Below are 25,597 nucleotides of genomic sequence, written 5' to 3' on the forward strand. Positions count from 1 at the left end.
GAGAGGGTACAGAACTGTGGTCACGAGCCTCGCAGGGCTGACTGCAGAGGACATCGTCTTATGTCTGTCCAAGGCCCTGGTGCCTGGTCCAGGGCTGGACACATAACCTGGACACACTACAGGGCTCAGCACAGCCTAGTCAGTGCACCTACCCCCCCACCCACACCCACACCCACACACCCACACTTACGCAAAGGCCTGCCTGTTGGCACCATCTCTGCTACCAGGGGACCGGTATACTCCCAGGAGGGAAGGGTCTGAGCTCACACTGGCTGTTAGCACAGAGAGGTCTCTGGGTAGGTCTGAAGGGGAGCCCCATCCTACACTGTAGAGGGATAGGGGCACGGGGAGCACAGGTGTCCCCGAGTTACTGCCAGCTGATTCATCCCTTCCACCTCACACTGCTTTCCCTAACCAGTTTGCTGAGCTCCTGAATACTTTTTTAAAACTACAAATACCTGGAGGCTCCTGCTGCTAAAATAACAGCGCGAAGTTGCTATCTTTGAGAATGCGTTTCCTGTGCTCGTATCAGATGGGGAGCCTGTTCTGACTGGTGTGGGCCATGGAACCACGGAAGAATGGTCCAGGCCACACCAACATCCAATTAATGCCACGGAGTAGAACTTGCCTTTGCAAGAGACACAGAAATGTAAACATTGGGATTCTTAATATACAGTAATCTCAAATTTGATTCCATATTCATGATGCATATTTCAAGACTTTTTCTTTGTTGGAGCTAGTTGTGTTAAGAGTGAGGATGGGAAGAAAGCAGAAGAGGGAAACAGGTGGGTGAAAAGCAGGGAAGGAAGAGGACAGGGGGTGTGAGGGGTGTGGGGGGTGGGATACCACTGATAGGGGAGAGGGGGGTTGGAGGGAGAGGGGACGCAGGGGAGGTCACAGGCTCTCCCAGAATCCCCAGAGTCCGTCTTTCAAGTCTCCCAGCCATTCAGCTCACCTTTGCAGAGAATCTGCTGGGCCAGGCGCCCTGGGCAGCCCTGGGACACGCATGAAAGGAGGCAGGAGGGCAGTTCCCCACAGTGCTTACCCCTGCAGGGAAGACAGACATTGCAGAGAACTAATTCAGTACAATGGTGCTAAGTTTCCTGAAGGAGATGTGGAGCTACAAGAGAGGCTTCCAGGGGAGCTGGACCTTACCTGAGGGCACGGAAAAAGGCTTCTCTGCAGTCAGACGTCATGCTAAGGTTTTATCAGGTTTGGGGAAAAGCGGTGGAGGGAAGGACAGGTGTGAGGGCTCTGGGATATGTGGGAGAATGCCCTGTGGTCCAGAAAAGGAGGGTCCTGACTCAGGCCAGGCAGGAGGGGATAGGACTCTCACTGGTCTCCAGTTGGATGGTAACCCACACAAGTGAACCCAGGAATGACCAGGTAGACAATTTCCCAGGGGCCCTTGGGCGGCCCTGTGGAAGTGCTGGATGGCACTCCTCATCAAAGATGAATTCCGTGGGATCTCACAGCCAACTCGGAAGCAAGACGGAACAAGACGGGGCCATGAGCAGTTGAAGGCTGAGACAACTTCTGCCCACTGAGTTGGCTTACAAGAGGAAGCCAGGGGAGAGGAGAGATTCAACCAAGAGAGACTGATAACAAGTCTGTTGTTCTTGGGCACTTTCCTTTTGGAGGTTACCATGGGACAGATGTCCCGTCGTGGCTGGAGGCAGTGGAGAAAGAAGGTAGACAAAGAAGATAACACCAAAGCACCAAGCACCCCACAAGAAGTATAGCAGAGAGGGAAGGAATGGCAGCAGAGGGAACAGGGCGGTGGTGGGTGGGCTGGGCTGGAGCCCACGAAGAAGCAGAGGGGAGCCAGCCAGGAAGCTCCCAGCCTTTCCTGCTGCCGCTGGGGGATTCTCACTGGCTGGTTGGGAGTTAGCACTGAATGCAGGAGCAGAGGAGCCTGGAGTCGGGGCCTTGGGGCAGATTAGAGGGGAGGTCTTGGGGGTACTTGTCCTAGAACCCAGGCATGACCTCCCCATCAAGAGCGTTGTACCTCAGACCGGGAAAAGGTTACTAGCGAGTGTGGTTCTGGCGGTAGTCTGTCTCCTTCCTTTGTGCTCATCTGTGAACCCCAACGGGGTGGGGAGGTTGCTGGGACAAGGCGCAGGTGTGGAGCTTCCAAGAGGAAGGGGATTGAGGCTCTGCAAGGAGCCACTGCCCCTCCCTGTGGTCCTGCGAGGCAGGGAGGATGAGGTAGGGGAGTGCTCATGGGCTGTAGAACCAGAGAACTGACCCTGAAAAACAGTGACTGGGACAGAGGAAGACAAAACTGGAGGGCATGGGGAGAGATAGAGGGAGAGTGGATGCAAAAGGCCCTCCAGAGACGGGCCAAGTCTCGCCCAAGTGAGAGTCCTGGGTTGGGGCAGGGGGAGGCGAGGAGGCAGCCCCGCCCCCGGAGCACCGCCTCCAGTGGTCCAGCCGGGTTTTAAGGTCCAATGTTCACCTGACAGGGCTGACACTAGAATGAACAGATGCTGGAGGGAGCGGTGTGAAGCAAGACTTAAGACTGGAAGGAGACAAAGGGCGGCCCTCCAACCAGTCATGGGCCCTCCTTGCCCCTGGGCCCTCTCCCCTTCTCTGGAATCAGGCTAAGCCTCCGGACCACCTTCAGCTAACGAGAATCACTTGGGTGAGGCAAGCACATCCAGCTGGGGCAGATTTTCTCTGGAGATCCTCAGCTTTCAGCACACCCGAAGAGAACCACCTAGAGCGGGGAGGGGGGCCCCTCCAGTGGTGTCCTGCAGCTGGCTTACAGCCTGTTCCGTGACATCACCTCGACTGCTTAAAATCCAGGGTGCTGAAAGTAGTTACACCGTGGAAATGGGCAGATGCTAGAGTCAGGGCTTCTTCCCGCGGAGAGCCAGTTGTTAAACATTTAGCAGCATGTCGGCACATCCTGGACCCATCCCACCTGACCCCGGCTCTCTCTCTCCACAGTGAACGGGAAGGCCACCATCACCATCGAGAGCTGTGCCCCCACGCTCTTCATGTTTATGCTCAATGGCAAGCAGGAGCATGGGCTGCTGAGCCTCAGGAAGAACGGGATGAAGCTGGACATATACCCTCCGACGGTGGGCACCCACAAGCTGCAGATCTTTGCCAAAGGCAGCTCCGACGTCTACAGCTCAGTGCTCGAGTACATGCTCAAGTGCAACTACGTGGACATCAGTGTCCGGCTGCCGGCCGAGCTGCACCAGCCCGTGGGCCCCAGCTGGTTCTCGGAGCAGATGGGCATCGTGAAGCCCTCCCACCCCGACCCCATCATCCACACTGGCGACGGGCGCTGCTCGGTCAGCTTCGGCGTGGAGGAGGGCATCAGCGTCCTGGCTTCCCTGCACGGGGACGAGGGCCCCGTCACCGAGGAGACGCAGCGGCGCTACATCTTCCAGGTGCAGCGGCAGAAGCGGGCAGAGCTGAAGGTCCAGCTGCCCCAGGCCGGCAAGTTTGCCCTCAAGATCTTTGTCAAGAAGAGGCTGGAGCCGGGCAACTACGTCTTCGTCTTCAATTATCTCCTGTGCTGCACCAACACCAAGGTGAACTGGCCCATGTTCCCCGAGAGCTTTGGCAACTGGGGGCAGGACAATGAGTTGCTGGAGCCTCTGTCGGGCGTGCTTCCTGCCAACCGGAACGTCCCGTTCAAACTGAAGCTCCACGGCGTCACCAAAGCCCTGGTGAAGGGGCAGGATACGTGGCCCCTGACCCTGACTAGAGAGGGCTACTGGGAGGGCAGCTGCAGCACGGCCGGCTGCCGCGAGATCTACGTCATGGTGCTGGAGAACGCCAACCACAACTTCTACTCCTACATCCTGAAATACAAAGTGAACGCCCAGTGAGGCCCGGCGCCCCCCGGCCGCCCCCGCCCAGAGGGCCGAGGCCAGACTTGCCCAGGGAGGGCCCTGGACACCACCAAGTCTGCACGCAGTCTCTTCGAGGCCTCTGCCTCAGGCTCTCTGCTCGCCACGGAGGTGGGGATGTTGGCGTTCCCATGGCTTCACTCGGTTGTGGCCGTGGCCCAGGGGACTGAGGCAGAGGCCCTGTAGAAGACAAAGGTGCTATGTAAATCCAAGGTATTGTAAAGGGTACACCACTGCCCAGATGCCCCCTTCATGTAGTAATGCTCTTGTTGTCTTTATAGGGCTGATGTGGGAAAGCAGGGAGGTTGCCCAGACAGAAAGCTTTTTCACGTGATGATGAGAGAATTCTCCTCCGTGCCCAGGAGGGACCTGATCTGCAAGGCTGAGTCATCCTGAATCACAGAGCCCGTTTTGGATAGCCTCTGTGTTTCTCACCAATTCCTGGACCCCAGGGACGGTCGGCCTACCATTATTTCCCCCAGACCTGACCATCTGCATTCCTGCTGCCCCTTGCTCTTCAAGAGCCTTAGAAAAGAGAAGGTGTGAAGAGGAAGCTGGCCAGCCCGCACCCGGCCCGAGGCTCCACGGTCCCTGGACACAATGGCCATGTGGTAATAGGAAGGTCATGAGAAGGCTCCCAGGGCCCGCTCTTGGGTGCCCTGGGGGGAGGGCCAGAGGGTGAGGGACAACACAGCAGCCCTGCCACCTGAGTCTGAGGCTGTGAGGCCTCCGACTCCGTGCTCCTGACGGGCCCACAGGCCAGTTCAGTCTAGGGAGTCGCTGGCCCTCCAGGCCCTCTCAGAGCCTGGGCTTCAGGCCCCAGCCTGCACTTTCACGGGGAGCTTCAGGAGGCTGCTAGGCCCGGGGTGGGGAGAGGCCTTGGTGATAGCCCTAAAGACCCGGGCAGGGAGGCCAGGCAGGGAGGAGTGCAAACACCGTAGTGCCAAGGAGACTCATGAAATAACAGGGCTCTGCCAGCCCCCAAGGCTCCCTACCAGCAAAGCCCACACAGGGGGACCTCCACCCGCTCCGGGTGCTGCTTCTGTGCTTGTCCACATCCCTTCTCCCTTCCTGCCTGTCTCTGACATGAGAGACCCCTGGGGTCCTGCCGTCCACGCCAGCTCCAGCCCTAGGAGCCTCAGCAGCACCTCAGGCCCGTGTTGCCATGGCAACAGCAGCAAGGCTGGCTCCTTCCTGCAAGGGCAGCCCAGAGGGAAGGAGGGAGAGGCCCTGCGTGGCCACTGCAGCCCCCTCCCAGCACAAGGAACCCCTGTAGGGGCTCCCCGCCTCCTGGCTGCTCCACTCTGTGGCCCCTCCCGTCTCCGCGCCCTCACCCCGAGAGCGGGCACTGGCCCAGCGCCCCCCCCCCAACTACTGTTCTAAATGTCCTCAGGTTCAGCGACAGCCAGGCCAGCTGGATGCTCACGCCTCCTCTGCCTTCATCCTCACATTTGTGTATTCAGCAAATGTTCACGGGGCACTTAATTAGCACAGGGCTCCGTGCTCGATGCCAGGGTTATGGAGGGAACCAGGGGTCCTGCCCCTGCCATCTCAGAGCTCAGGGTGGGCAGCAGCAGCCTCCCCCAAACAGGCCTGCCTAAAGTTCCAGGCTCCCAACACTTCAGTCCCGCATCTCCCCAAAGGTCCCCAGTGCCACCCAGCTTGGACCTGGCCCAGAGCCATGTGACAGGGGTGCCCAGACTGGGGCCCTGGAACACCAGGGCAGAACATCATGGGGGGTCTGGGCTCTCCCCTGGACTGTGTCCTGTGCCCTCTGGCAGGCTCTGCCTCCCAAGCCCTTGGCACAGTTGACACGCGCGCCTGGAAAATGCACAAAGACCCCAGAGGCGGAACCGCTGCGCACTAACTACGACAGGAAAACAAGGGGAGTTCTTACACCCCGAAAACAGCCTTTTTTCAAACCTTTGATTTTATGGGCTGAAAGAAAGGTGCTGTGTTTTATCCAAATAGTAAGTGCCTTCTATGACTCATGTCACTCCCTGGACCCAGAGCCATGGCTAGCCCCGATGAGAACGTGTATCTTTTTAAAAATAATACAACTAATCAGTACATCCTGGAGCAGGCAGAGGATGCCACCACCACCACCCCCCACCCCCTCCCCGCCCCGGCACAGTAGGAGTTGCCCAGGAACCAAGCCCAGGCCCCACCTGCAGAGCAACAGCGCGCCCCTCCCTCTGCGTTAACCAGACCCCCCCCTTCGTAAAGACAGCTGTAGGCACAGTCAGAAATCACCTGTATTTCTTTCCACTGAAGTAAAAATACATGAAATGAAATCCAATCTTCATGAATTTTTACACGCATGCTGCTCAGGATAGAATTCAGGGTTGCATTTCGAAGCCTTTTATTCAAATCCCCATCTTTGTTTCCTGGTGCTGGAGTCCCCGCGACCGGTGGAATGGCTCGGGCGCCCCCTGGTGCCCAGAACGCGGAGCTGCCGGCGAGCAGCACTGCGCGGCCGAGTCGCTCGCCGGGGTTTTTTACGCAGAATTTGAAATATCTGCTGAGACGTTTATGTTCAGTTCCCTGGGTGCTTCCTCGTGTGCACACGGAGCACGTCTCTGCCACGCGCAAGCTGTGAGGCGAGCCTGGGGACTGCCTGGCCGGGTGAGAAGACACGGCATGTAATACTGGGGAGTCTTTTGCCGGGAAATCGCGCCTTGAAACGGAAACACTGGATATGGGACTGGAAGGGACAGCTCTGACCGCACTCGTTACTACGCCGGTGAAGGACCGAGACTGATCACACTCAGGGCTTTGACTGGCAAGTCCTCAGGCCACAGGCAGAAGGGTGCAGAAGGTCGGGGAGGGTGCCGGAGTGGGGGGCAAATGGGCTACAACCACAACTGCGATTAACTCCTTTCAGCTTGTTTCCGACGCGCCAGCCGCCCAGCTGGACTCCGTTTCAATCTGATTATGATCATTGTGAGTTCCCCATATGCTGCATTGTCCCACCAGGACAGACTCCTCATGGCCTGCTGAGATTAAAAGGAAATAAATAGATTAACTGAAGCATGAAGGATTTAGGCTAGACATAAAGAACTATTTCCTGTTTTTAAGCAGGAGGGGCAAGGTGCCAAGAAAGTTTGTGAAATCCTCTTCTCAAAGGACTTGCAATGTAGAAAAGTTTCCCCGGTGGTCTGGGTTTGAGATGCTATGCTAACTGGAAGGATAAATTCTCTCTAAACCAGTTCATCCTTGAAGTACACTAGATCGCCCCCAGCAAACATGAGGTGAACAGCATTGCCACATCCTTTGCTGTTAACAGTGTGTTCAGAGGTGATGTGCATCTGTGTCCCACATCAGTTTTATCTGGGGTCTATCATTTCTTTTCATTTGGAATAAGTAGCTGGAAATCTTAAGAGGTGATTACTTTTCATAACGTGTGTGTTGAGTTGTGTGGGCCAGTGGCTGTTGAGTATGCTTTCCGCACATTGTTGCTGGTGTTGTTTTTCAATAAAATTTATATTCATTTTTATCCAACAATGTAATTATCGATCTGTTCTTATCACTGCTCTCACAAGGGGTAAAAAAATAGGAAAAAAACACTTTCATGTTCAAAGGGAGCCCTAGGAGAACAAAAAAAAAATCAATGTCCCAGCCATTTGAATGTGATGGGGAGATGCAAATGGAATGTCAGGCAAATAGCTATTTCACATTAAAGAAAACATAATTAGGTTAGCTCCAGCCCCTCTCTGGCTCACATGCCTTTGAAGAACATGAAGGCAGTGTTTCTTTCATTGAATCTTGTTTAACTTGAAATTTTTCAAGTCCATCTTAATTTCTGTTATTAGTAGAAGAAAAGAATATACCCAAAATGCCTATCAGCCTACTTTTTTTTGTTGTTTTGAATATCTATTTCTTGATTTTCATATACATACAGAAACTTTCCAGCAGGTTACCTAAACAGATTATTCATAAATTAGACATTTAGGGAAATAGAGAAAATGAACATCCAGGCACCTCTGAGAAGCTGCCGTAACCATGGAGACCATTCTCGTAGCTGTAGTGTGAAGGACAGAAAGAACTGTGTTCTCCAATCTGGACTTGTAGCATCATCCCTCCCTGCTGGACCCACAAACGTGAGCTCCCCCGCCTGCCCCCCACCCCCCCCACCCCCACCCCCCGCCGCTGGCACACGTCTCCGGAGGAAGGAAGCGCACGGGTGGACCATGTCTTGAACAGCATATTAAGGAGAAGTCAGAAGAAAGCCTCCCGCATTCATAGGAGGAGGAACTCTTAAATTATTAGAACAGTCTGAGAATGCCAACCCCAAGGCTGGAATGGATGACCTCTAACGTCCCTTCCAGTCCGGAGAGTTTGTGATGCTGTGTCTCTGGGAACAGATGCTGGCAGGTGGTAGACCTGGGATTGTCAGTTTCGGAACATCTGAAGGGCCCTGCTGTGTTAAGAGCCTGCCCTGCAGCCCCCAGCAGACTGCGCTGCTGTTTCTTCTCTTGCCTGAGGGCAAGGGGCTGGAGAAAACCCAGCAGAGGGACCAAAGGGAAAGCAACAGCCCCTTACAGGATGCTGCTTCTCTCTGATTTTGCAAGCAGAACGAAAGAAAACTAAAAGTCAGGCAGCGATCGGGATGCCTTCCTTTAGATATCCCACAGGCATCCCCAAATCAAAAGATACTGAACCGAAGTCACTTTTCTCCCCCACATTACCTCCAACTCCTCCTGGGTCCCCAACGAAGTGAATACATCCCCATCCCCCAGGTACCTCAGTCAGACTCGTGATGGTCACTAGTGACTCCTTCATTCCCCGCAGTGATGAAATCTGGTCCATTCTGACCCACTCTCCCAGCCCCACATCCACCCTACTCCCACAGCCTTTGCCATAATTCAAGCCTTCCTCATCTCTCAGCTCCACTGTGGGGATTGCTTTCCACGATGATATGAGGACCCACCACCACCACCTGCTCCATGACTCCCCATGTTTCTTCTTATAAGAACACCAGGACTATTGTTGTGTTACGACAAGGTTTCCACGAAAGCCTTCCAGAAGAAGTTCACCATCTCTGGAGAAAGCATCATTTGTGTCAGGTGCTGATGGAAAAGGTGGGTCTTCAAGCAAAAACTGATTTTAACAGAGAGGCAGAAACTCCTCCTTTTTCTGGACTCTGAAGAGGCCAGGTGCTGAGGTCTTCACTCCCGCCTGGTGCTGTGTAGGGTGGCTCATAGCAGCACAGCCAAAGGGGGACCTGTGACAGGGCGAGTGGTGGAGCCCAGCCTGAAGGTTAGCAAGCTACACCTTGTAAATCAGATTATCCACATCCGTGGCTCATAGATTTCCCTGTTCTCCTCCTGGAAACAACAACAGTATTGATCAAATGTACCAGGTGGACTCCCTGGCAAGCAGATGCTGAGACAGAGTTAGGAACGCAAACAGGGTACTAGAGGGTAATACCTGTGAAAGATAAAGGAGGAGGAAGCAGGATCAGGTAGTGAGAATTTCGGACAGCGGTCCAAGTCTCAGACAATGCAACAGAAGAGTCCCTTGTGTAGAAATGGCCAGGCCCTAGAGACCCCAGTCTGCTCAGTCACTGGCTACAGGCTGACCAAGAAGAGCTGGGCTTCTGTTCAAAAGCTAAGATAAGCCACATATCTGGTTTTTGATCCAGCATGTAAAAAGCCTAGAAGCCATCACTCCCTCCAACAGGTAAAAAGCTGACAAACTGAAAAATCAACAACTCTTCTTATATCTGTAGGAGAAGTGAAGTCACAAGGTAAACCTCTTCCCCCCTCCCCAAACTGGAGAGACTGACAGGTGATACCGAGATTCACAACCCACCAGAGCAGAAACCTCCATGGAAACCATGGCCTGGGTGAGATAACCTGAATTGTAATTGACAAATGTCTGGGGCTCAATGTGGACAGCTTTGAGAGTTGAAAACTCTCCAGGGGGACCCAGTCACCAGGACCCCCACATTTTTGTGAGTTTTATGTCCTGGATCTCTACCAGGTCTCACAGTGAATATCAGGGAAAAATCCCCTCATGCTTCTGGGGTGAGGGGAATGGGTCCATCTACAAGCAGAAAATTAGTAAGGACATAGTTGAACTCAACACCACCCCCAAACTACTAGATATAATTGGCATCTATAGACTACTTCATCCAACAACAGCAGATTACATATTCTTTCCAAACTTCACCAAGATAGACCACATTCTGGTCCATAAAGCACACCACCAACCAATTGAAAGAATAGAAGTCACACATGTCTGCTCTCAGACCACAGTGGAATTAAACTAGACATCAGTAACAGAAAGATAACTGCAAAATATTTGCAGATTAAAGAACACACTTCCAAATAGCTAATGCATCAAAGAAGAAATCTCAAGAAAAATTTTAAAATATTTTGAACTACCTGAAAATGAAAACACAACTTATCAAAATTTGAGAGATGCAGCAAAAGCTCTCTTTAGAAGGAAATTTAGAGCATTGAAGGCGTATATTAGAAAAGAAGAAGGCTCTAAAATCAATAATCTAAGCTTCCACATTAAGAAACTAGAAAGAAGAGCAAAGTAAGCAAAAGAAAAATAATTTAAAAAGAGCGGAAATCAATAAATTGAAAACAAGAACTCAACAGAGAAAATCAGCAAAATCAAAAGCTTGGTTCTTTGAAAAGATCAATAACATCTATGATCTTCTAGCCAGGTTAGCTAAGAGAAAAGAAAGGACACAATTACCAATATCAGAAGTGAAAGAGTGGTTGTCACTGCAGATCCCATGCACATTAAAAGGATAATAAAGGAATACTACGAGTAACTCTGTGCCCCCAAATTTGATAACCTAGGTTATCAAATGGTCCAATTCCTTGAAAGACACAATCTGCCAAAATTCACACAAGAAGAAATAGGTGATCTGAGTAGGCGTATTATCTTTTAAAGAAATCGAGTCACTAATCAATAACCCTCACAAAGAAAGCACCAGGCCCAGATAGGTTCACTGGTGAATTCCACCCAACACTTAAGGAAGAAATTACACCAATTTTCTACAACCTCTTTCAGAACATAGAAGCAGAGGGCTTACTTCCTAACTCGTCTGAGGCTAGCATTATCTTAATACCAAAACCAAACACATTATAAGAAAAGAAAACAACAGACTAATATCTCTCATGAACATAGATATAAAAATCCTCCAAAAACTAGCAAATTGAATCCCACAATGTATAAAAGCTAAGGCAGACCCTGAAGGCGCTGCTGGCTGAAAGCTCTCAGCTGCCTGATGTACTCCTTGCGGATAATCAAGTTCTCTCATAAAGGGAAAGCTGAGTAGCACACCTCTGTGTCTGCCACAAAGGATTCAGAAAAGATTGGGTGCAGGTTCTAGGGGTGGGGCAGCAGATCCAAAAGCCATCTGGGATCCAGTGATCACTGGTGAGAGGCCACCAAATTGTTTGTCAAAGGGACAGGGGTGGGCTCCGTATCTAGCTGCCTCTGTGCAAGAGGAATGCATCCTCCAAGGGCCGCCTTTAAGGTGCTGGGGACTAATTCGACAGAGGCAGCTTTTTCCTTCCCTCTCCGCCTTGGCCTCCTGGTTCCTGTCACCCAGGGCAGCCTCAACACTAAAGCCAGAAGGATCTGCTCATGTTACACTCTTACTTAAAACCTGCCCCAAACTCCCCCATTGTCCAAGAGATAAGACTTAGTTCCCCACTGTCTTAGTCTCTTCTGGCTGTTGTAACAGAATACCATAGACGGAGTGGCTAATAAACAGCAGAAATTCATTGCTTACGGTTCTGGAGGCTGGGAAGCTGACATCCAGTCATTTGCTGATTCCATGTTTGATGAGAACCCACTTCCTGATTCATAGATGGTTGCCTTCTGCTCGTGTCCTCACATGGTGGAAGGGACAAGCTTACTCTCTGGAGTCTCTTTATAAGGACACTAATCCCATCCATGAGAGCTCCACCCTCATGACCCAATCACCTTCCAAAGGCCCTGCCTCCAAACACCATCATATGGGGGATTCAGTCTCAACCTATGAATTTTGGGGGGGGATACAAACATTCAATCTATCATCCCCCCTCTGGCTTCACACTGCTTTCTCTGCTTTGTCTCTCATGACTCTCCATGAGATCCCTTTTGCAAAAATCGGCCACATGACACCAGAAGGGCCACGGACCCTCACACTACCGTGCTTTTCACACATGCTGTTCCTTCTCATTAGGAAGTCCTTCCCTCCATCTCTGTCTGGAGAAGTGCTGCTTGGTCTTCAGGGATCTGGACCAGCCCCTATCTGCCCACCCTCCACGCTCACATAGCGCTTTGTTAGCTCATCTCTTAACCAGGTACTTTCTGCATGATTCATGTGATTGAGAGGGTACTTGAAGGTTTGCGTACTTTGTTACGAATTGTTTGAACACAGTTAGTTTGATTTTTCTCCATGGCACAAAATAGGGGCTTGGTAAATGTTTGGTAAGTGTTTCATTAGGAAAACAGAGAGGAAAGATGAAGACAGGACCAGCGAAGTAACATAACTCAGCAGCCCAATAACCATTCACTGACATTTGTTGAAATATGTTTCCAGTTCACCAAGACTGGCCCCTGTGCCTTTTGCCCAGCTCTGGACACCACGGCCTGAACTGCAAGTAGAAGCCAAGATGCTCTCCGGGAGGGCCACACCCCAGGAAGGGCTGGGAAACTGGGGCAGGGGGAGATACTGGAATGACCACCCTGTCTGTGACTGCAGGTGGCAGGGGGTAGTCAGGACTCTTTGGCCATGAATAGCTTTATGAAATTGCCTTTTCCCTACCTAATTGTGGTTCCTGCCCCAGATTTCCCCTCCAGGACTCTGTTTGAAGGAGATTCTATAACCTAAGCTGGGGGTGCTTCTGTTTGGCAGCACACAAATGTAGCTAAAGGCATCCGCCAGTCCTACCCATACCCGTCCAAATAGTCAGCTGCCAAACCGTAGGGCCAAGGATGGTCTGGAGGCCTCCTGACACCTCTGGGCTCCAGGGGGATGCCACCCAACATACCCACTTGGAGCACACAAACGCACGCAAGCATATGGCTTCAGGAAGAAGGAGCCCAGGTGGGATTTGCTCACTGTTTCATCTCCGTGATTAAATGACGCCTACATTTAGAATAAATGATGAATACATTTTTGAAGTGAACACCAATTTGTCATTTCAAAAGTGAATTCATAGGTCACTGGATTTATTTACATGGCTGTTGACCAAACAGGCTGTTGAGTTAACAACATCCTAAAGAGTCATTTCCCTCGTTCTCTCAACTAACTACAAAAGCATATGTCCGGGAGTGAGTTTCTCTGCCGCGGTGGGGAATGTCTGTTTACAGGAATACAGAAACGGCCACCCGCTGGGAGTGTTCGTGCTGTTTGCCCGAGGAAGCCATCAGGGCCCTGACTGATCAGAGGAGAGCCCTTCTTCCCCAGGAACCCCCCACCCTGGGTCTGTGCCGAGACTGCTTTGTTTCCATCAGGAGGGACGGCTGACTGCCTCTCTGACACAAGGAATCAGCCATCACTTCACCCGGGCTGGGCAGGGAGCGAGGCAGTGGTGCCCGCCCCAGGGTGGCAGGGACAACTGCGGAGAAGCCTGTGGGCTCAGGGCACGGCGGCAGCCACAGTCACGAACGGCCAGAACAATCGGGCCGCGGATGAATGGAGTACAGATGTTGGGAGTGAGGGCCCTGACAGCTCCCACACGGACAAAACAGGGGGACGGGAGCTGGGGGGGGTGGTACGAGGAGACGTTTATTTAAAACGAAATCACCGCAGGATAACAAATTACTCCCTGAACACTTGGCTGATGTATTTGTACATATGTGAACACGAAGAGGATCAGAAAAATTAACATTTTATTATATTGTAAAAAATTAGATGTGGCCAAGACGCCAGAGGCATTTGGAGGCCGTCCCCTCCCCTGCCCATATCCTTTGTGATGGCTCCGCCCTTGGGAACTGCAGGCGAGCGTGGGCACCATGAACCCTTTGGCATCCATTTCTTTAGCATCCCATCTCCTTCCCCACCTCCCAGGAGAGACACAGTGAAGAGAACACGTTAACCTGATTGCGGGAGGAAATCCACTCTATCATTAAAAAGCTTCACCTGACATTTTTAAAGCTCCGCGAGAGTGTTAAAAGTCCATTTTAAAGAGAAGAGAATGGGCATCTTTCTGGAAAGATGGCCTCTTAGCTGCTGGTCCCCTGTTTGACTGAAAGCTGTCTTGCGCCGTCAGGAGCCATTAATGTATGATTGAAGCCTCGGGTCCTTTCTGTAAACATTGGTTTGACTGCGGAAGCCCTGCAGCTAGCTGGAGACCCCTCCTCACTGAGCTCTGGCCGACCCCATCTGCCAACATCAGGCTGTCATAGCCGCGGCACAAACCCTCAGTGAGCCCCAAGTCACTGATCCTCCCAGTCCTGGTGTCCTCAGCAGTGAGCTGGGATCATCATCACACCCACCATGCAAGTGTCCTATGGGGACTGAATGAGCTAACATGAATACAGTGAGCAGTACCTGCCGGGTGGATGTCAGCTGTCCCCACGGCCACACCATCGGTGTCCTCAGCGTTAGGAGGATGAGCCTGAAGGGCCATGTGTTGTGCCATGGCTTGAATCCGAAGGTCACAGGCCCCTCCTGAAATCATAGCCGTCACTGATGCCAGCCTCTAAAAGAAGACATCCTGTCTCCAACACTCGGCCACCTGCCTCTTCTAGAATCTTCCAGAGACCAGGAGTTCATTGCTCCGTGAAACAGCTATGCCATTAATGGACACCTCTGTTAAAGACCCTCCCTATGTGTAACTGCCTTAAATTCAAGCAGTTGCGCCACTCCACCCACTGGTCCATGAATATTACCCACTGTAATATTCCAAGGTGACCACATGGCAGGCGTCCTGAGCCACCAGTACAAAACCCAGCTCATCTGGGGGTTCTGGGAACTGGCTGGAACAGCCGTCAACTACCTAGATGAGGAAGGAGAGCCCAAAGAGAGGGAAAGAAAAAGAAAATCTCCCACTCAAGAGAGCCTGCAAATCAGCATCTGAAACCATAAGAAGTAAAGTAAAGGTTAGAGAGAAAAGATATGCAATCTGCATACTGTATGGTGAGACCACCCCAAGCCCTCATCCCACATAATGCCCTGCATCCGGCCACCTGGCTTATATCCTCCGAGCATTTCTTCTCTGAGAAAACTGAACAATCCAAGAAAAACACCCACAGGTACAATCTGTGGGCAGCACTCCAGTGACAGGACCAGAACCCTATCTGACCACCTCTAGGAATCCCTCCCCATACACACACACATACACACACTCACATGCAGGCATGCGTACACGCGCACGCGCACACACACACACACACACACAGAGTTTGCGAGTGCATCTTGGTGGTTTTAAAATGCATCCACAGATTCTTTGGTACTCCTCCCTTCCTAAGGTGGAGCCTAGTTCCCATCCCCGTAAGTGGGAGCTATACTTAGTGACTCTCTTCTAACAAATAGAATGTGACAGAAATCACAGTGTGTGGCATTCAAGATTAGGATCTATAAGGCATTACCGCTTCCTCCTGTAAACCAAGAACAAAGTGCACTGGGACCAGGAAGCTCCTACAGAAAGGAGGGCAAGGGGATAGCGAGGAGGATGGTAATGGAACAAATCTGGAGAACAGCTGCACAGCAAGGAGGATGGACCAGCCTAGAAAGGAGGCATGTCATAGGAAAAAACAAAATGGGACCAATGACAGGTGACTTCACTGGGGCTATTTTAATGACATGGAGGAGTTTGCGGGACTATTTGGTGAAAGCTATGTTGAAAACAAAGCAAATGCTGATTGCATGAAGAAAGATTGTACCCAAAAAATCATATTAATCATAGTATACTATGTGTGGATATTTACAGGGTCATAACAATGTAAATGTCAAGTACTGATGATGCATTAGATGCCGTGTTTGGACATCTCATGCCATTCCAGCCCCAGCCCCCTTTCCTGTCTCCCAGTTTTGAGGATGAGGTAGCAAATTCTTCCTTTCTCTCAGTAATGTTTAGTAGATTTTTGTGGAGCCTTGCATATCTTTTATTAGGTACATTTCTAGGTATTTACAGGTGTATTTTCATGATGTGGTAATAGTATCAATTTTAAAGTGCATTTTCTTTTTCTTTTTTTTAATTGTTTTTTCTAATTGTTTCTAGCATATAGACATATGAGTATACTACATGAAATCATGCTGTGTGTTCTTTGTGGATATGTACAAATCCAAAAATATAGTTGTGAGGTGTTAACACCATCTCCAGGATAGCAATTGCTTCTGGAAACAGAAGAAAGGCATGGAATTAGACCAAAACAAAGACGTTTTCAGTAATCTTTTATTCTATGTAAGGTTTGAGGAATATATGATGAAATGTTGGCTTTTGTTAAATTTGGGGGAAAGAAATCATCCATGTCACTATTTTTAAAAAGGGGGTGTGCCTGGCAGGAGCAGTCGGTTGAGCGTCCAACTCTTGGTTTCAGCTTGGGCTGTGATCTCGGGGTTGTGAGAACAAGCCCCACATTGGGCTCCATGCTCAGTGCAGAGTCTGCTCGAGATTCTCTCTCTCCCTCTCCCTCTGCCCCTCTCTCTTGTGTTCTCTCTCTCTCAAATCAATAAATAAATCTTTAAAAAAAAAAAAAGAATCTTTGCCTAACCCAGGGTCTCAAAGATTTTCTCCTGTTTTCTTCTAGAAGTTTTATGGTTTTAGCTCTTAACAGAAGTCACTATTGCTTTACAATTGCACCCAAAACCATAAGATACCTAGGAATAAATCTAACCAAAGAGGCAAAGGATCTGTACTCAGAAAACTATAAAATACTCATGAAAGAAATTGAGGAAGACACAAAGAAATGGAAAAACGTTCCATGCTCATGGATTGGAAGAACAAATATTGTGAAGATGTCAATCCTACCTAGAGCAATCTACACATTCAATGCAATCCCCATCAAAATACCATCCACTTTTTTCAAAGAAATGGAACAAATAATCCTCAAATTTGTATGGAACCAGAAAAGACCCTGCATAGCCAGAGGAATGTTGAAAAAGAAAAGCAAAGCTGGCGGCATCACAATTCCGGACTTCCAGCTCTACTACAAAGCTGTCATCATCAAGACAGTATGGTACTGGCACAAAAACAGACACTTAGATCAATGGAACAGAATAGAGAGCCCAGAAATGGACCCTCAACTATATGGTCAACTAATCTTTGACAAAGCAGGAAAGAATGTCCAATGGAAAAAAGACAGTCTCTTCAACAAATGGTGTTGGGAAAATTGGACAGCCACATGCAGAAGAATGAAACTGGACCATTTCCTTACACCACACACAAAAATAGACTCCAAATGGTTGAAAGACCTCAATGTGAGACAGGAGTCCATCAAAATCCTAAAGGAGAACACAGGCAGCAACCTCTTCGACCTCAGCCGCAGCAACTTCTTCCTAGAAACATCGCCAAAGGCAAAGGAAGCAAGGGCAAAAATGAACTATTGGGACTTCATCAAGATAAAAAGCTTTTGCAAAGCAAAGGAAACAGTCAACAAAACCAAAAGACAACTGACAGAATGGGAGAAGATATTTGCAAATGACATATCAGATAAAGGGCTAGTATCCAAAATCTATAAAGAACTCATCAAACTCAACACCAAAAGAACAAAGAATCCAATCAAGAAATGGGCAGAAGACATGAACAGACATTTTTCCAAAGAAGACATCCAAATGGCCAACAGACACATGAAAAAGTGTTCAATATCGCTCGGCATCAGGGAAATCCAAATCAAAACCTCAATGAGATACCACCTCACACCAGTCAGAATGGCTAAAATTAACAAGTCAGGAAATGACAGATGTTGGCGGGGATGTGGAGAAAGGGGAACCCTCCTACACTGTTGGTGGGAATGCAAGCTGGTGCAGCCACTCTGGAAAACAGTATGGAGGTTCCTCAAAAAGTTGAAAATAGAGCTACCATATGATCCAGCAATTGCACTCCTGGGTATTTACCCCAAAGATACAAAAGTAGGGACCCGAAAGGGTACGTGCACCCCGATGTTTATAGCAGCAATGTCCACAATAGCCAAACTGTGGAAAGAGCCAAGATGTCCATCAACAGATGAATGGATAAAGAAGATGTGGTATATATATACAATGGAATATTATGCAGCCATCAAAAGGAATGAGATCTTGCCATTTGCAACGACGTGGATGGAACTGGAGGGTATTATGCTGAGTGAAATAAGTCAAACAGAGAAAGACATGTATCATATGACCTCACTGATATGAGGAATTCTTAATCTCAGGAAACAAACTGAGGGTTGCTGGAGTGGGGGGTGGGGTGGGAGGGATGGGGTGACTGGGTGATGGACACTGGGGAGGGTATGTGCTCTGGTAAGCGCTGTGAATTGTGCAAGACTGTTGAATCTCAGATCTGTACCTCTGAAACAAATAATGCAATATATGTTAAGAAAGAAAAAAAGAAGAAGAAGAATGTAGCAGGAGGGGAAGAATGAAGGGGGGGAAATCGGAGGGGGAGAAGAACCATGAGAGATGATGGACTCTGAAAAACAAACTGAGGGTTCTAGAGGGGAGGGGGGTGGGAGGATGGGTTAGCCTGGTGATGGGTATTGAGGAGGGCACGTTCTGCATGGAGCACTGGGTGTTATGCACAAACAATGAATCATGGAACACTATATCTAAAACTAATCATGTAATGCATGGGGATTAACATAACATAACAATAAAAAAATTAAAAAAAAAAAAAGAAGTCACTATTGCAAAATGAACCCCATTCTCCACGGAGGATGGAACGAACACATGGTGGGTGACGAGCCTCTGTGACATCAGTTTCCCCTGACATCAGTTTCCCCTGCAGACAAGGAAGATGGCTCCTCCCCCTACTGTGCCGTCCCTACCCTCTTTCCCAGGGGCCTTGCCTGTGGTAGGGACCCTGGCCCCCCATCACCCTTATCACCCCAAGACTGGTGTGGGCAGAGGTTGCAAACTTTACTGCTCAGCATGCACAGTGTTAAAAAAAAAAAAAGTTTATCGGTGCCAACATTTAAAAATCAGGAAAATCACATCCAAATCTGGCCAGCTTTTCTCAAATAGCCCGTGAACATTACAGGGCACTGAGTTGCAGTGGCCTCTTTGGACTAGCTGGCCGTCCGGGTCAGCCCACACCTGCCCCTCCGACTGCCTCCCAGAGCCTGAGCGCTTGCTTTCCTACAGCTGCCTTCTTTGAGGCCGCCTGCAAGGCTCCATCTACAGCTTTGCCACCCTCTTCCCTTTGCAGCAGCTCACCTGGCCTCCTGACAGCCTTGCTGAGCCAGGATCAGAGTCCACACTTTGCACACAAGGAAACTGCCCAAGGGCGTACAGCTGCTAAGTGGCCCGCTGGCTTTGAGGCCCTCCCCCTCCACTCTCAGACTCATTTCACTGGGCCCCATCGCCCTGAGCACTGGCGCTGTCTTAAAGCGTTGGTGATGCCAATCGCTAAGGGCGCAGGTGTGTTACGAGGCTGCCGTGCGCACCTGTCGGAGGTTCTGGGAGCATGAAGGGAGCTGGGGTCTGTGTCACCTGCGCTGGGATCTGCCGGGAGTCCAGGAGCTCAGGCTTCTGAGATGAGGGGTTTGCTTGATTCAATGTTTGATGAATGAACTAATAAATGGATAAGCTGTCATCTGAGCAGGCCACATATGTTTAACCATTAATCAAAATAGATTTTAACTGCAGAAATATTTCAGCTGAGGCATATCAAGGAAGAGGAAGAAGGGCAAGCCTACGACGTGCCAGAACCCGTGCCAGGCCCCGCCACGAGGTCTCATCTCATGGCTGAACATTCCGGAGAGGACTTCGCAGGAAAAGCGTCGACGGTAATATCTGTACAACCCTCTGGGGTAAAAAGGAGAGGATTTAAAGGTGTCTGTATGGGACAAAATTCATTACATCTTCTCTGCAATCTGTAATTATGATGATAAAAATAAAATGCTAGTAGTAGAAGAGACATTGAATTTATATAAAACTTCCAATATGATCTTTTTTAAAAAAAATTTTAATGAAAACCTGGAGCTTTCTTTTGTGACTTTAACTTTTTATATGAGGATTTATGCTTTGAAATTGTTAAACACAATTCCTGATCAAGGTGTTTTTAATTAACAATGTCTTTAAATTCTTCATTGTTCACCTTGATGAGAAATTTTGCAAAGTAGTGATAACGTTCTTTACAACATTAATTTGAAAATTATAATACAGATCGTATTTAAAGACTCTAATTGCAATTTCTCTTCTTTCATTGACAAATTTATTGTTGAAGTTTCTAGTAATATTATGGATAGACTTTTAACCCAATCAAACATTTTTAAATCTAGTGTTAATGTGAAGCACTAATTTGGACAACTTCTGAACCTTGGAGGGGTCAGCCTGTAGGTAGCTTGGGGTAAGGGGTGCCAGGGTACACCAGCAGAGAGCTATGACTATCTGACCTTTGCTGGACAATAATTTTTGCTTGTTTGCAGTATTTAAGTATTCATTTCTTGAGATTCCAGAAAGATTGAGACTGTTGGATTGTTTTGTGAAGACAGAGATTCGGGTCTGCCGTCCAGAGTTGCACCCAGAAGAACATCATCTGGCCCCTCCTACATCAACCACCCCCAACCTGTCCCTTGCCCCACAGTCTCCAGATGGCTGCACTTGGGCTGCAAATTCTCCTTGGGTGCACAGAGCACCAGATCCTCCAGTGTGCCATTGGGCCCTTGTCCACAGTGGATAGTGGCACCCTTGGCAGCTCTGTCGATGATGTCCGAGTGGTCCAGCTTCTCCGTGGTCACATGCCCATCCCAGGCTTAACCTGGCTGCCCCAAATGCTGACGGCTTCCAAGACCCCAGGGACCCCAATAACCCAGGTGGAATGCTCTGGCCTGCCAATGCACAACACTAGTTCTCCAAGATGCCCAAAAGTATGCCATGAATAAAAAAAAATTAAAAAAATAAAAAATGTTCCCTTGTGTAAGTTGGTGATACTAAGCACAAATACTGTCCCCTCAGGCGCCTGGGTGGCTCAGTTAGTTAAGCGTCTGCCTTCAGCTCAGGTCATGATCCCAGGGTCCTGGGATCGAGCCCCGCATTGGGCTCCCTGCTCTGCAGGGAGCCTGCTTCTCCCTCCCCTCCCTGCTTGTGCTCTCTCTCGCTATCTCTGTCACTATCTCTGTCTCTCTCTCAAATAAATAAATAATATCTAAACAAAAAAATAAAATAAAAAAAATAAAAAAACAAAAAAACAAATACTACCCCCTCTATAGCAGTGAATGTTCGCAGAGAACCAGACTGACCAGGTATGACATAAATGATAAGAAAGCTCTAAGCCTCTAAAATTCTTAACCTGGAGTTCACAGACCCCCTACCAACAGGTCCAAGGACAGAATTTAGGGCTCCATGAACTTGGATGGGAAAAACTGACATCCTAATTCTCAACAAGATCTAAATGAAATTTGGTTTTTATTCCATTAGGAATATAAGCCATAAATCACAGCAACTATGAGTACCTGGGGCTTTATTCCAATAGAAATCAGTTATTTTCTTATCTCACTACACTTGTTGTAGACATCTCAAAATATTTTCATGCACCAGTGCTTTAAAAGCATAGTCGGCGACAGACCTGCCACTTGGGTTTTGTTATTTAATGAGTCAATAAAGAAGCATATATAATACCCTATCACAAATTTGTTTTTTCTTAGCTTTTGATAACAGAACGTCAAAATAATTGGTTTTCCTTTTAACACTACATATTTTATTTTATGCATTTAGTCATTATTTTGAGGGGTCCATAGGTTTCACCACTCTGCCACAGAAGTCCCTGGCACACAAAAGGTTAAGAACGCTAAGTGTCAGGGCGCCTGGGTGGCTCAGTCGTTAAGCATCTGCCTTCGGCTCAGGTCATGATCCCAGGGTCCTGGGATCGAGCCCCGCATCGGGCTCCCTGCTCCACGGGAAGCCTGCTTCTCCCTCTCCCACTCCCCCTGCTTGTATTCCCTCTCTCACTGTGCCTCTTTCTGTCGAATTAAAAAAAAAAAAAAAAGAACTCTAAGTGTCTAAGGCCACCAGCTCCCAGTGATCTGGAAAGCAATAGGGGAGGCAGGGGGAGGGTGGAGGGATCTTGGCCAGTGAAAGGAAGAGAGGCAGTTCTCCCACTTCGATCCTGGCCCTAGGGGATATGATATGCAGCATTTCCCATTCTGCTTTGGCATATTTCTAAGGAACATGTATTAACGCTGAAAAATTTCAGATCTCTGGAAGACAGTTTGAAAAATATGGATTTAGGAAATGACAGCCTGAGAAGATTGGAATTGCCTCGTGTTGTTTAAAAATGTTTTTGTATTAAGACTTTTTGGAGCAAAATAAAAAGATCAGGTGATGCCTTCTTAGTCTACAAATGGTAGCTCATGCAGGAGGTAGCAGGCTGAATGTACCGGCCGTCTAGAAACGTTCCTATCCTTTGCTCATGGTCCAGGACTTGTTAATATGAATAGGTTAGGATTCCATGCTGGGCTGAGGGCCTGTCAGCCAGGAGGGAGATCACTGGGGAAACCACTGGGTTCCTGCCCGGCCACTGCTCTGTTGGGTTATTGCGTGACTTGCACATGTGGAGTATATGCTCCTGCTGGGAGCAGGCCGTGTACTCCACCATGGTTGAAGAAACTAATTGGGGGGCGCCTGGAGGGCTCAGTTGGTTAAGCATCGGACTCTTGATTTCTGCTCAGGTCATGATCTCAGGATGGTGGGATCGAGCCCTGTGTGGGGCTCTACGCTCAGCAGGGAGAATGCTTAGGATTCTCTCTCCCTCTCCCTCTGCCCCTCCCTCTCGCTCTCTCTCAAATAAATAAATAAATCTTTTTTAAAAATAAATTCATTAATTGAAAAACAAAGAAATTAATTGGTAGAAAACACTTCTTGTCTTGTTTGTGACATGGAATTTGAGGCTGAGGACCCATGTGTTCTAGATTGCAGAAAGATTCAGGGACTGGTGAGCTATTTTAGTTCATGCTATCCATCAGGGGCAAGGCAAATCCAAGAGATGGCCTACCGAGAGGCCCTCCTTGCCTCCCCAAGCCAGTGCCATGGGAACTAGGACAGCTCTGGGAACTGACAACTAGCTCAGCTGCACTAGATGCCTCCAAAGGAGTGGTTGTTCCATGAAAGCACTGGGCAAACTAGTGTCAAATGGTCTTAGCTGATCTGTGTTCCATAGCTGAAGAAATGAGCAGGTTTATGTAATGGATCTGGCTTTTCTTTCTCTATTTTTCCCAGTCATGCTTGGAGAGATATTGGAGGATTTGCCAAGCAGTGTTAGGGCATGAGTCCCATAGTTACACACTTCCCTATCATTGGTCTGTAATGCTCTCTAAAACGTTCTGTACGCAGTCCCCCTCACCACTGAGGTTAGTGCCAAGCATTCCTGCAGCCCCTCCGTACAAGATACTTAGCCAAGAAACTCTGCCTGGCTGATTACCATGGACTTTGCTGCCAGGGCCCTCAGGAATCCTGGAAACTGCTCCCCTCGCAGGCAGCACAAGACCACGCTCTGCTGGAGGAAGAGCGGGAGGCTCGCAATGTGCCCAGCTCCTGGCAAAGCCCTTACCCACTTTATCTTGCAGTGCGGAACTGCTCCACTCACAAGCAATTATGCAGACAGAGCTCGGTCACCCGTTCTCTAAAGAGGACCACCACTGTTACTCCCGAGTGTGAGTGCAGAGTGGAAACTATGAGACTCTGGCATGCATGTGCTCTATGTGCTGTGATGTTTTCTGAATATAAACTTGAATTTTTTAGGCGTTGCTACGCATCAGGGAGGCTTTTTTGGTAAGAGCTTTATGAAGATATAATTCACATACCATATAATTCACCCATTTAAAGTGTATATTTCAATAGATTTGGGTGGTGTTACATTCAGAGTCGGGCAACTATCACACAACCTATTGTGGAACATTTTCCGAACCCCCCAGAAGAAACCCCTTACCCTTTAGTCTTCCCCCCCAAACCCTCCCTCTCCCTGCCCCTAGCAACCACCAATCTACTGTCTGTCTGCAGATTTGCCCATCATAGCCGCTTCATATAAATGGAATCATACATATGTGGTCTTTCGTGACTGGCTTCTGTCACGTAGCAGAAGGTTCTCAAGGTCGTTCGGTGTTGGGGCAGCAGTACCTCATCCCTTTTTACTACCAAAACATATTCCTCAGTCTGGATACACCACGTTTTGTTGATGGGCTCATGGGTTGATGGACATTTAGGCTGTTTCTACTTGTGGCTACCAGGAGTAACGCTGCTATGAACATTCACATGCCCTCTTTGTCTGGACATGTGTTTTCATTGAGCTCGGGCATACACCTAGGTTTGGTCCTGCTGGGTAAACGGTCAGCTCTAAGTTTAACTTTTTGAGGAACTGTCCAGTTGTTCTCCAGAGTGACTGCACCATTTTACATTGCCATCAGCAACGTATAAGGGTTCCAATTTCTCTGAGTAAGGAAAGGGTTCAGGTATAGGCAGGGAGAGATAGGGGGGCCTTGACTAGGCTCTGAAAGAGTGAACAAGAGATAAGGGAATAGACCAGACCACCTGGCCTTGGATGTTAGGGAGTATTTTTCTTTGGCAGCTACAGTGTAATCACAGAAAATGACCAAATCTCAAAGTCAGTCAGTCATTAAGGGGTTATCAATAGTCCTTGCTCAGACCAAGACGGCGCAAGAATCTCAAGGCCACAAGCTCCCTGGTCTAGTTTTCAATAAAGACTGGCTTAAAAACCCTCAGTGGCAAGCCATTCGGAACCCCTCTCACTCTAGAGAGCTTTCTCTTTCCTTTCTGTTCTCACCTTCACTTAATAAACTTTCGCTTCACTTCACCCTTTTGCGTCTGCGAGATTCATTCTTCGACTCGGTGAGACGAGAACCCCGCAAGCCTGCAATATCTCCACATCCTTATCGACACTTGTTATTTTTTGTATTACGGTGGCTGTGAAGTCGTAGCTCACATGGTTTTGAGTTGCATTTTCCTGAAGACAGTGATGTAGAGCATCTTTTCATGTGCTTTTGGCCATTTGTACATCTTCTTTAGAGAAATGTCTATTCAGATCCTTCACCCACTTTAAAATTGGATTATTTGCCTTTTTATTATAGAACAGCTTGAGGTTCTAATGACTATTCAACTGCGTTTTAAAACTTAGCCCTGGGGCGCCTGGGTGGCTCAGTCGTTGGCGTCTGCCTTCGGCTCAGGTCATGATCCCAGGGTCCTGGGATCGAGCCCCAAATCGGGCTCCCTGCTCAGCGGGAAGCCTGCTTCTCCCTCTCCCGCTCCCCCTGCTTGTGTTCCTGCTCTCGCTATCTCTCTGTCAAATAAATAAATAAAATCTTTAAAAAAATAAAAAATAAAATAAAAATAAAACTTAGCCCTAATAGGAATTGGTTAGACTCCTACAATTTTGCATCTCTCCCCGGAAAACAGAACACAATTCTGGGAAAATTTCAGTCCCTAAAGTTGTGGTTCTTCATATTTTTTTGGCTCACAGATATCCTTGAGAATCTGATGGACACCCTCCAACAGAAAAACGGACATATGCAAATTTATCTATGTTGCATTTAATATCAGGGAGTTCCTGGACCTTCCACCATTCAAGCATTGCCTTGATAAGGCTCTTTCTTTTCATAGGAAGAATATCTACTTACTT

General features: G+C 48.8%; 1 protein-coding gene across 1 annotated transcript in view; it reads left to right on the top strand.

The window, feature by feature from the left end:
* KY (kyphoscoliosis peptidase) overlaps window positions 1-6,128 on the top strand; it is a 45,906-nt gene extending 39,778 nt beyond the window's left edge. Inside the window, exon 11 of the mRNA XM_036077061.2 lies at window positions 2,953-6,128. Coding sequence (XP_035932954.2) covers window positions 2,953-3,848 — 896 coding nt within the window. The 3' untranslated portion in view covers window positions 3,849-6,128. The remainder of the gene's footprint in view (window positions 1-2,952) is intronic.
* The last annotated feature ends 19,469 nt before the right edge of the window (window positions 6,129-25,597 follow it).

Source organism: Halichoerus grypus, chromosome 1 (assembly GCF_964656455.1).
Source record: "Halichoerus grypus chromosome 1, mHalGry1.hap1.1, whole genome shotgun sequence".
Classification (NCBI taxonomy): domain Eukaryota; kingdom Metazoa; phylum Chordata; class Mammalia; order Carnivora; family Phocidae; genus Halichoerus; species Halichoerus grypus.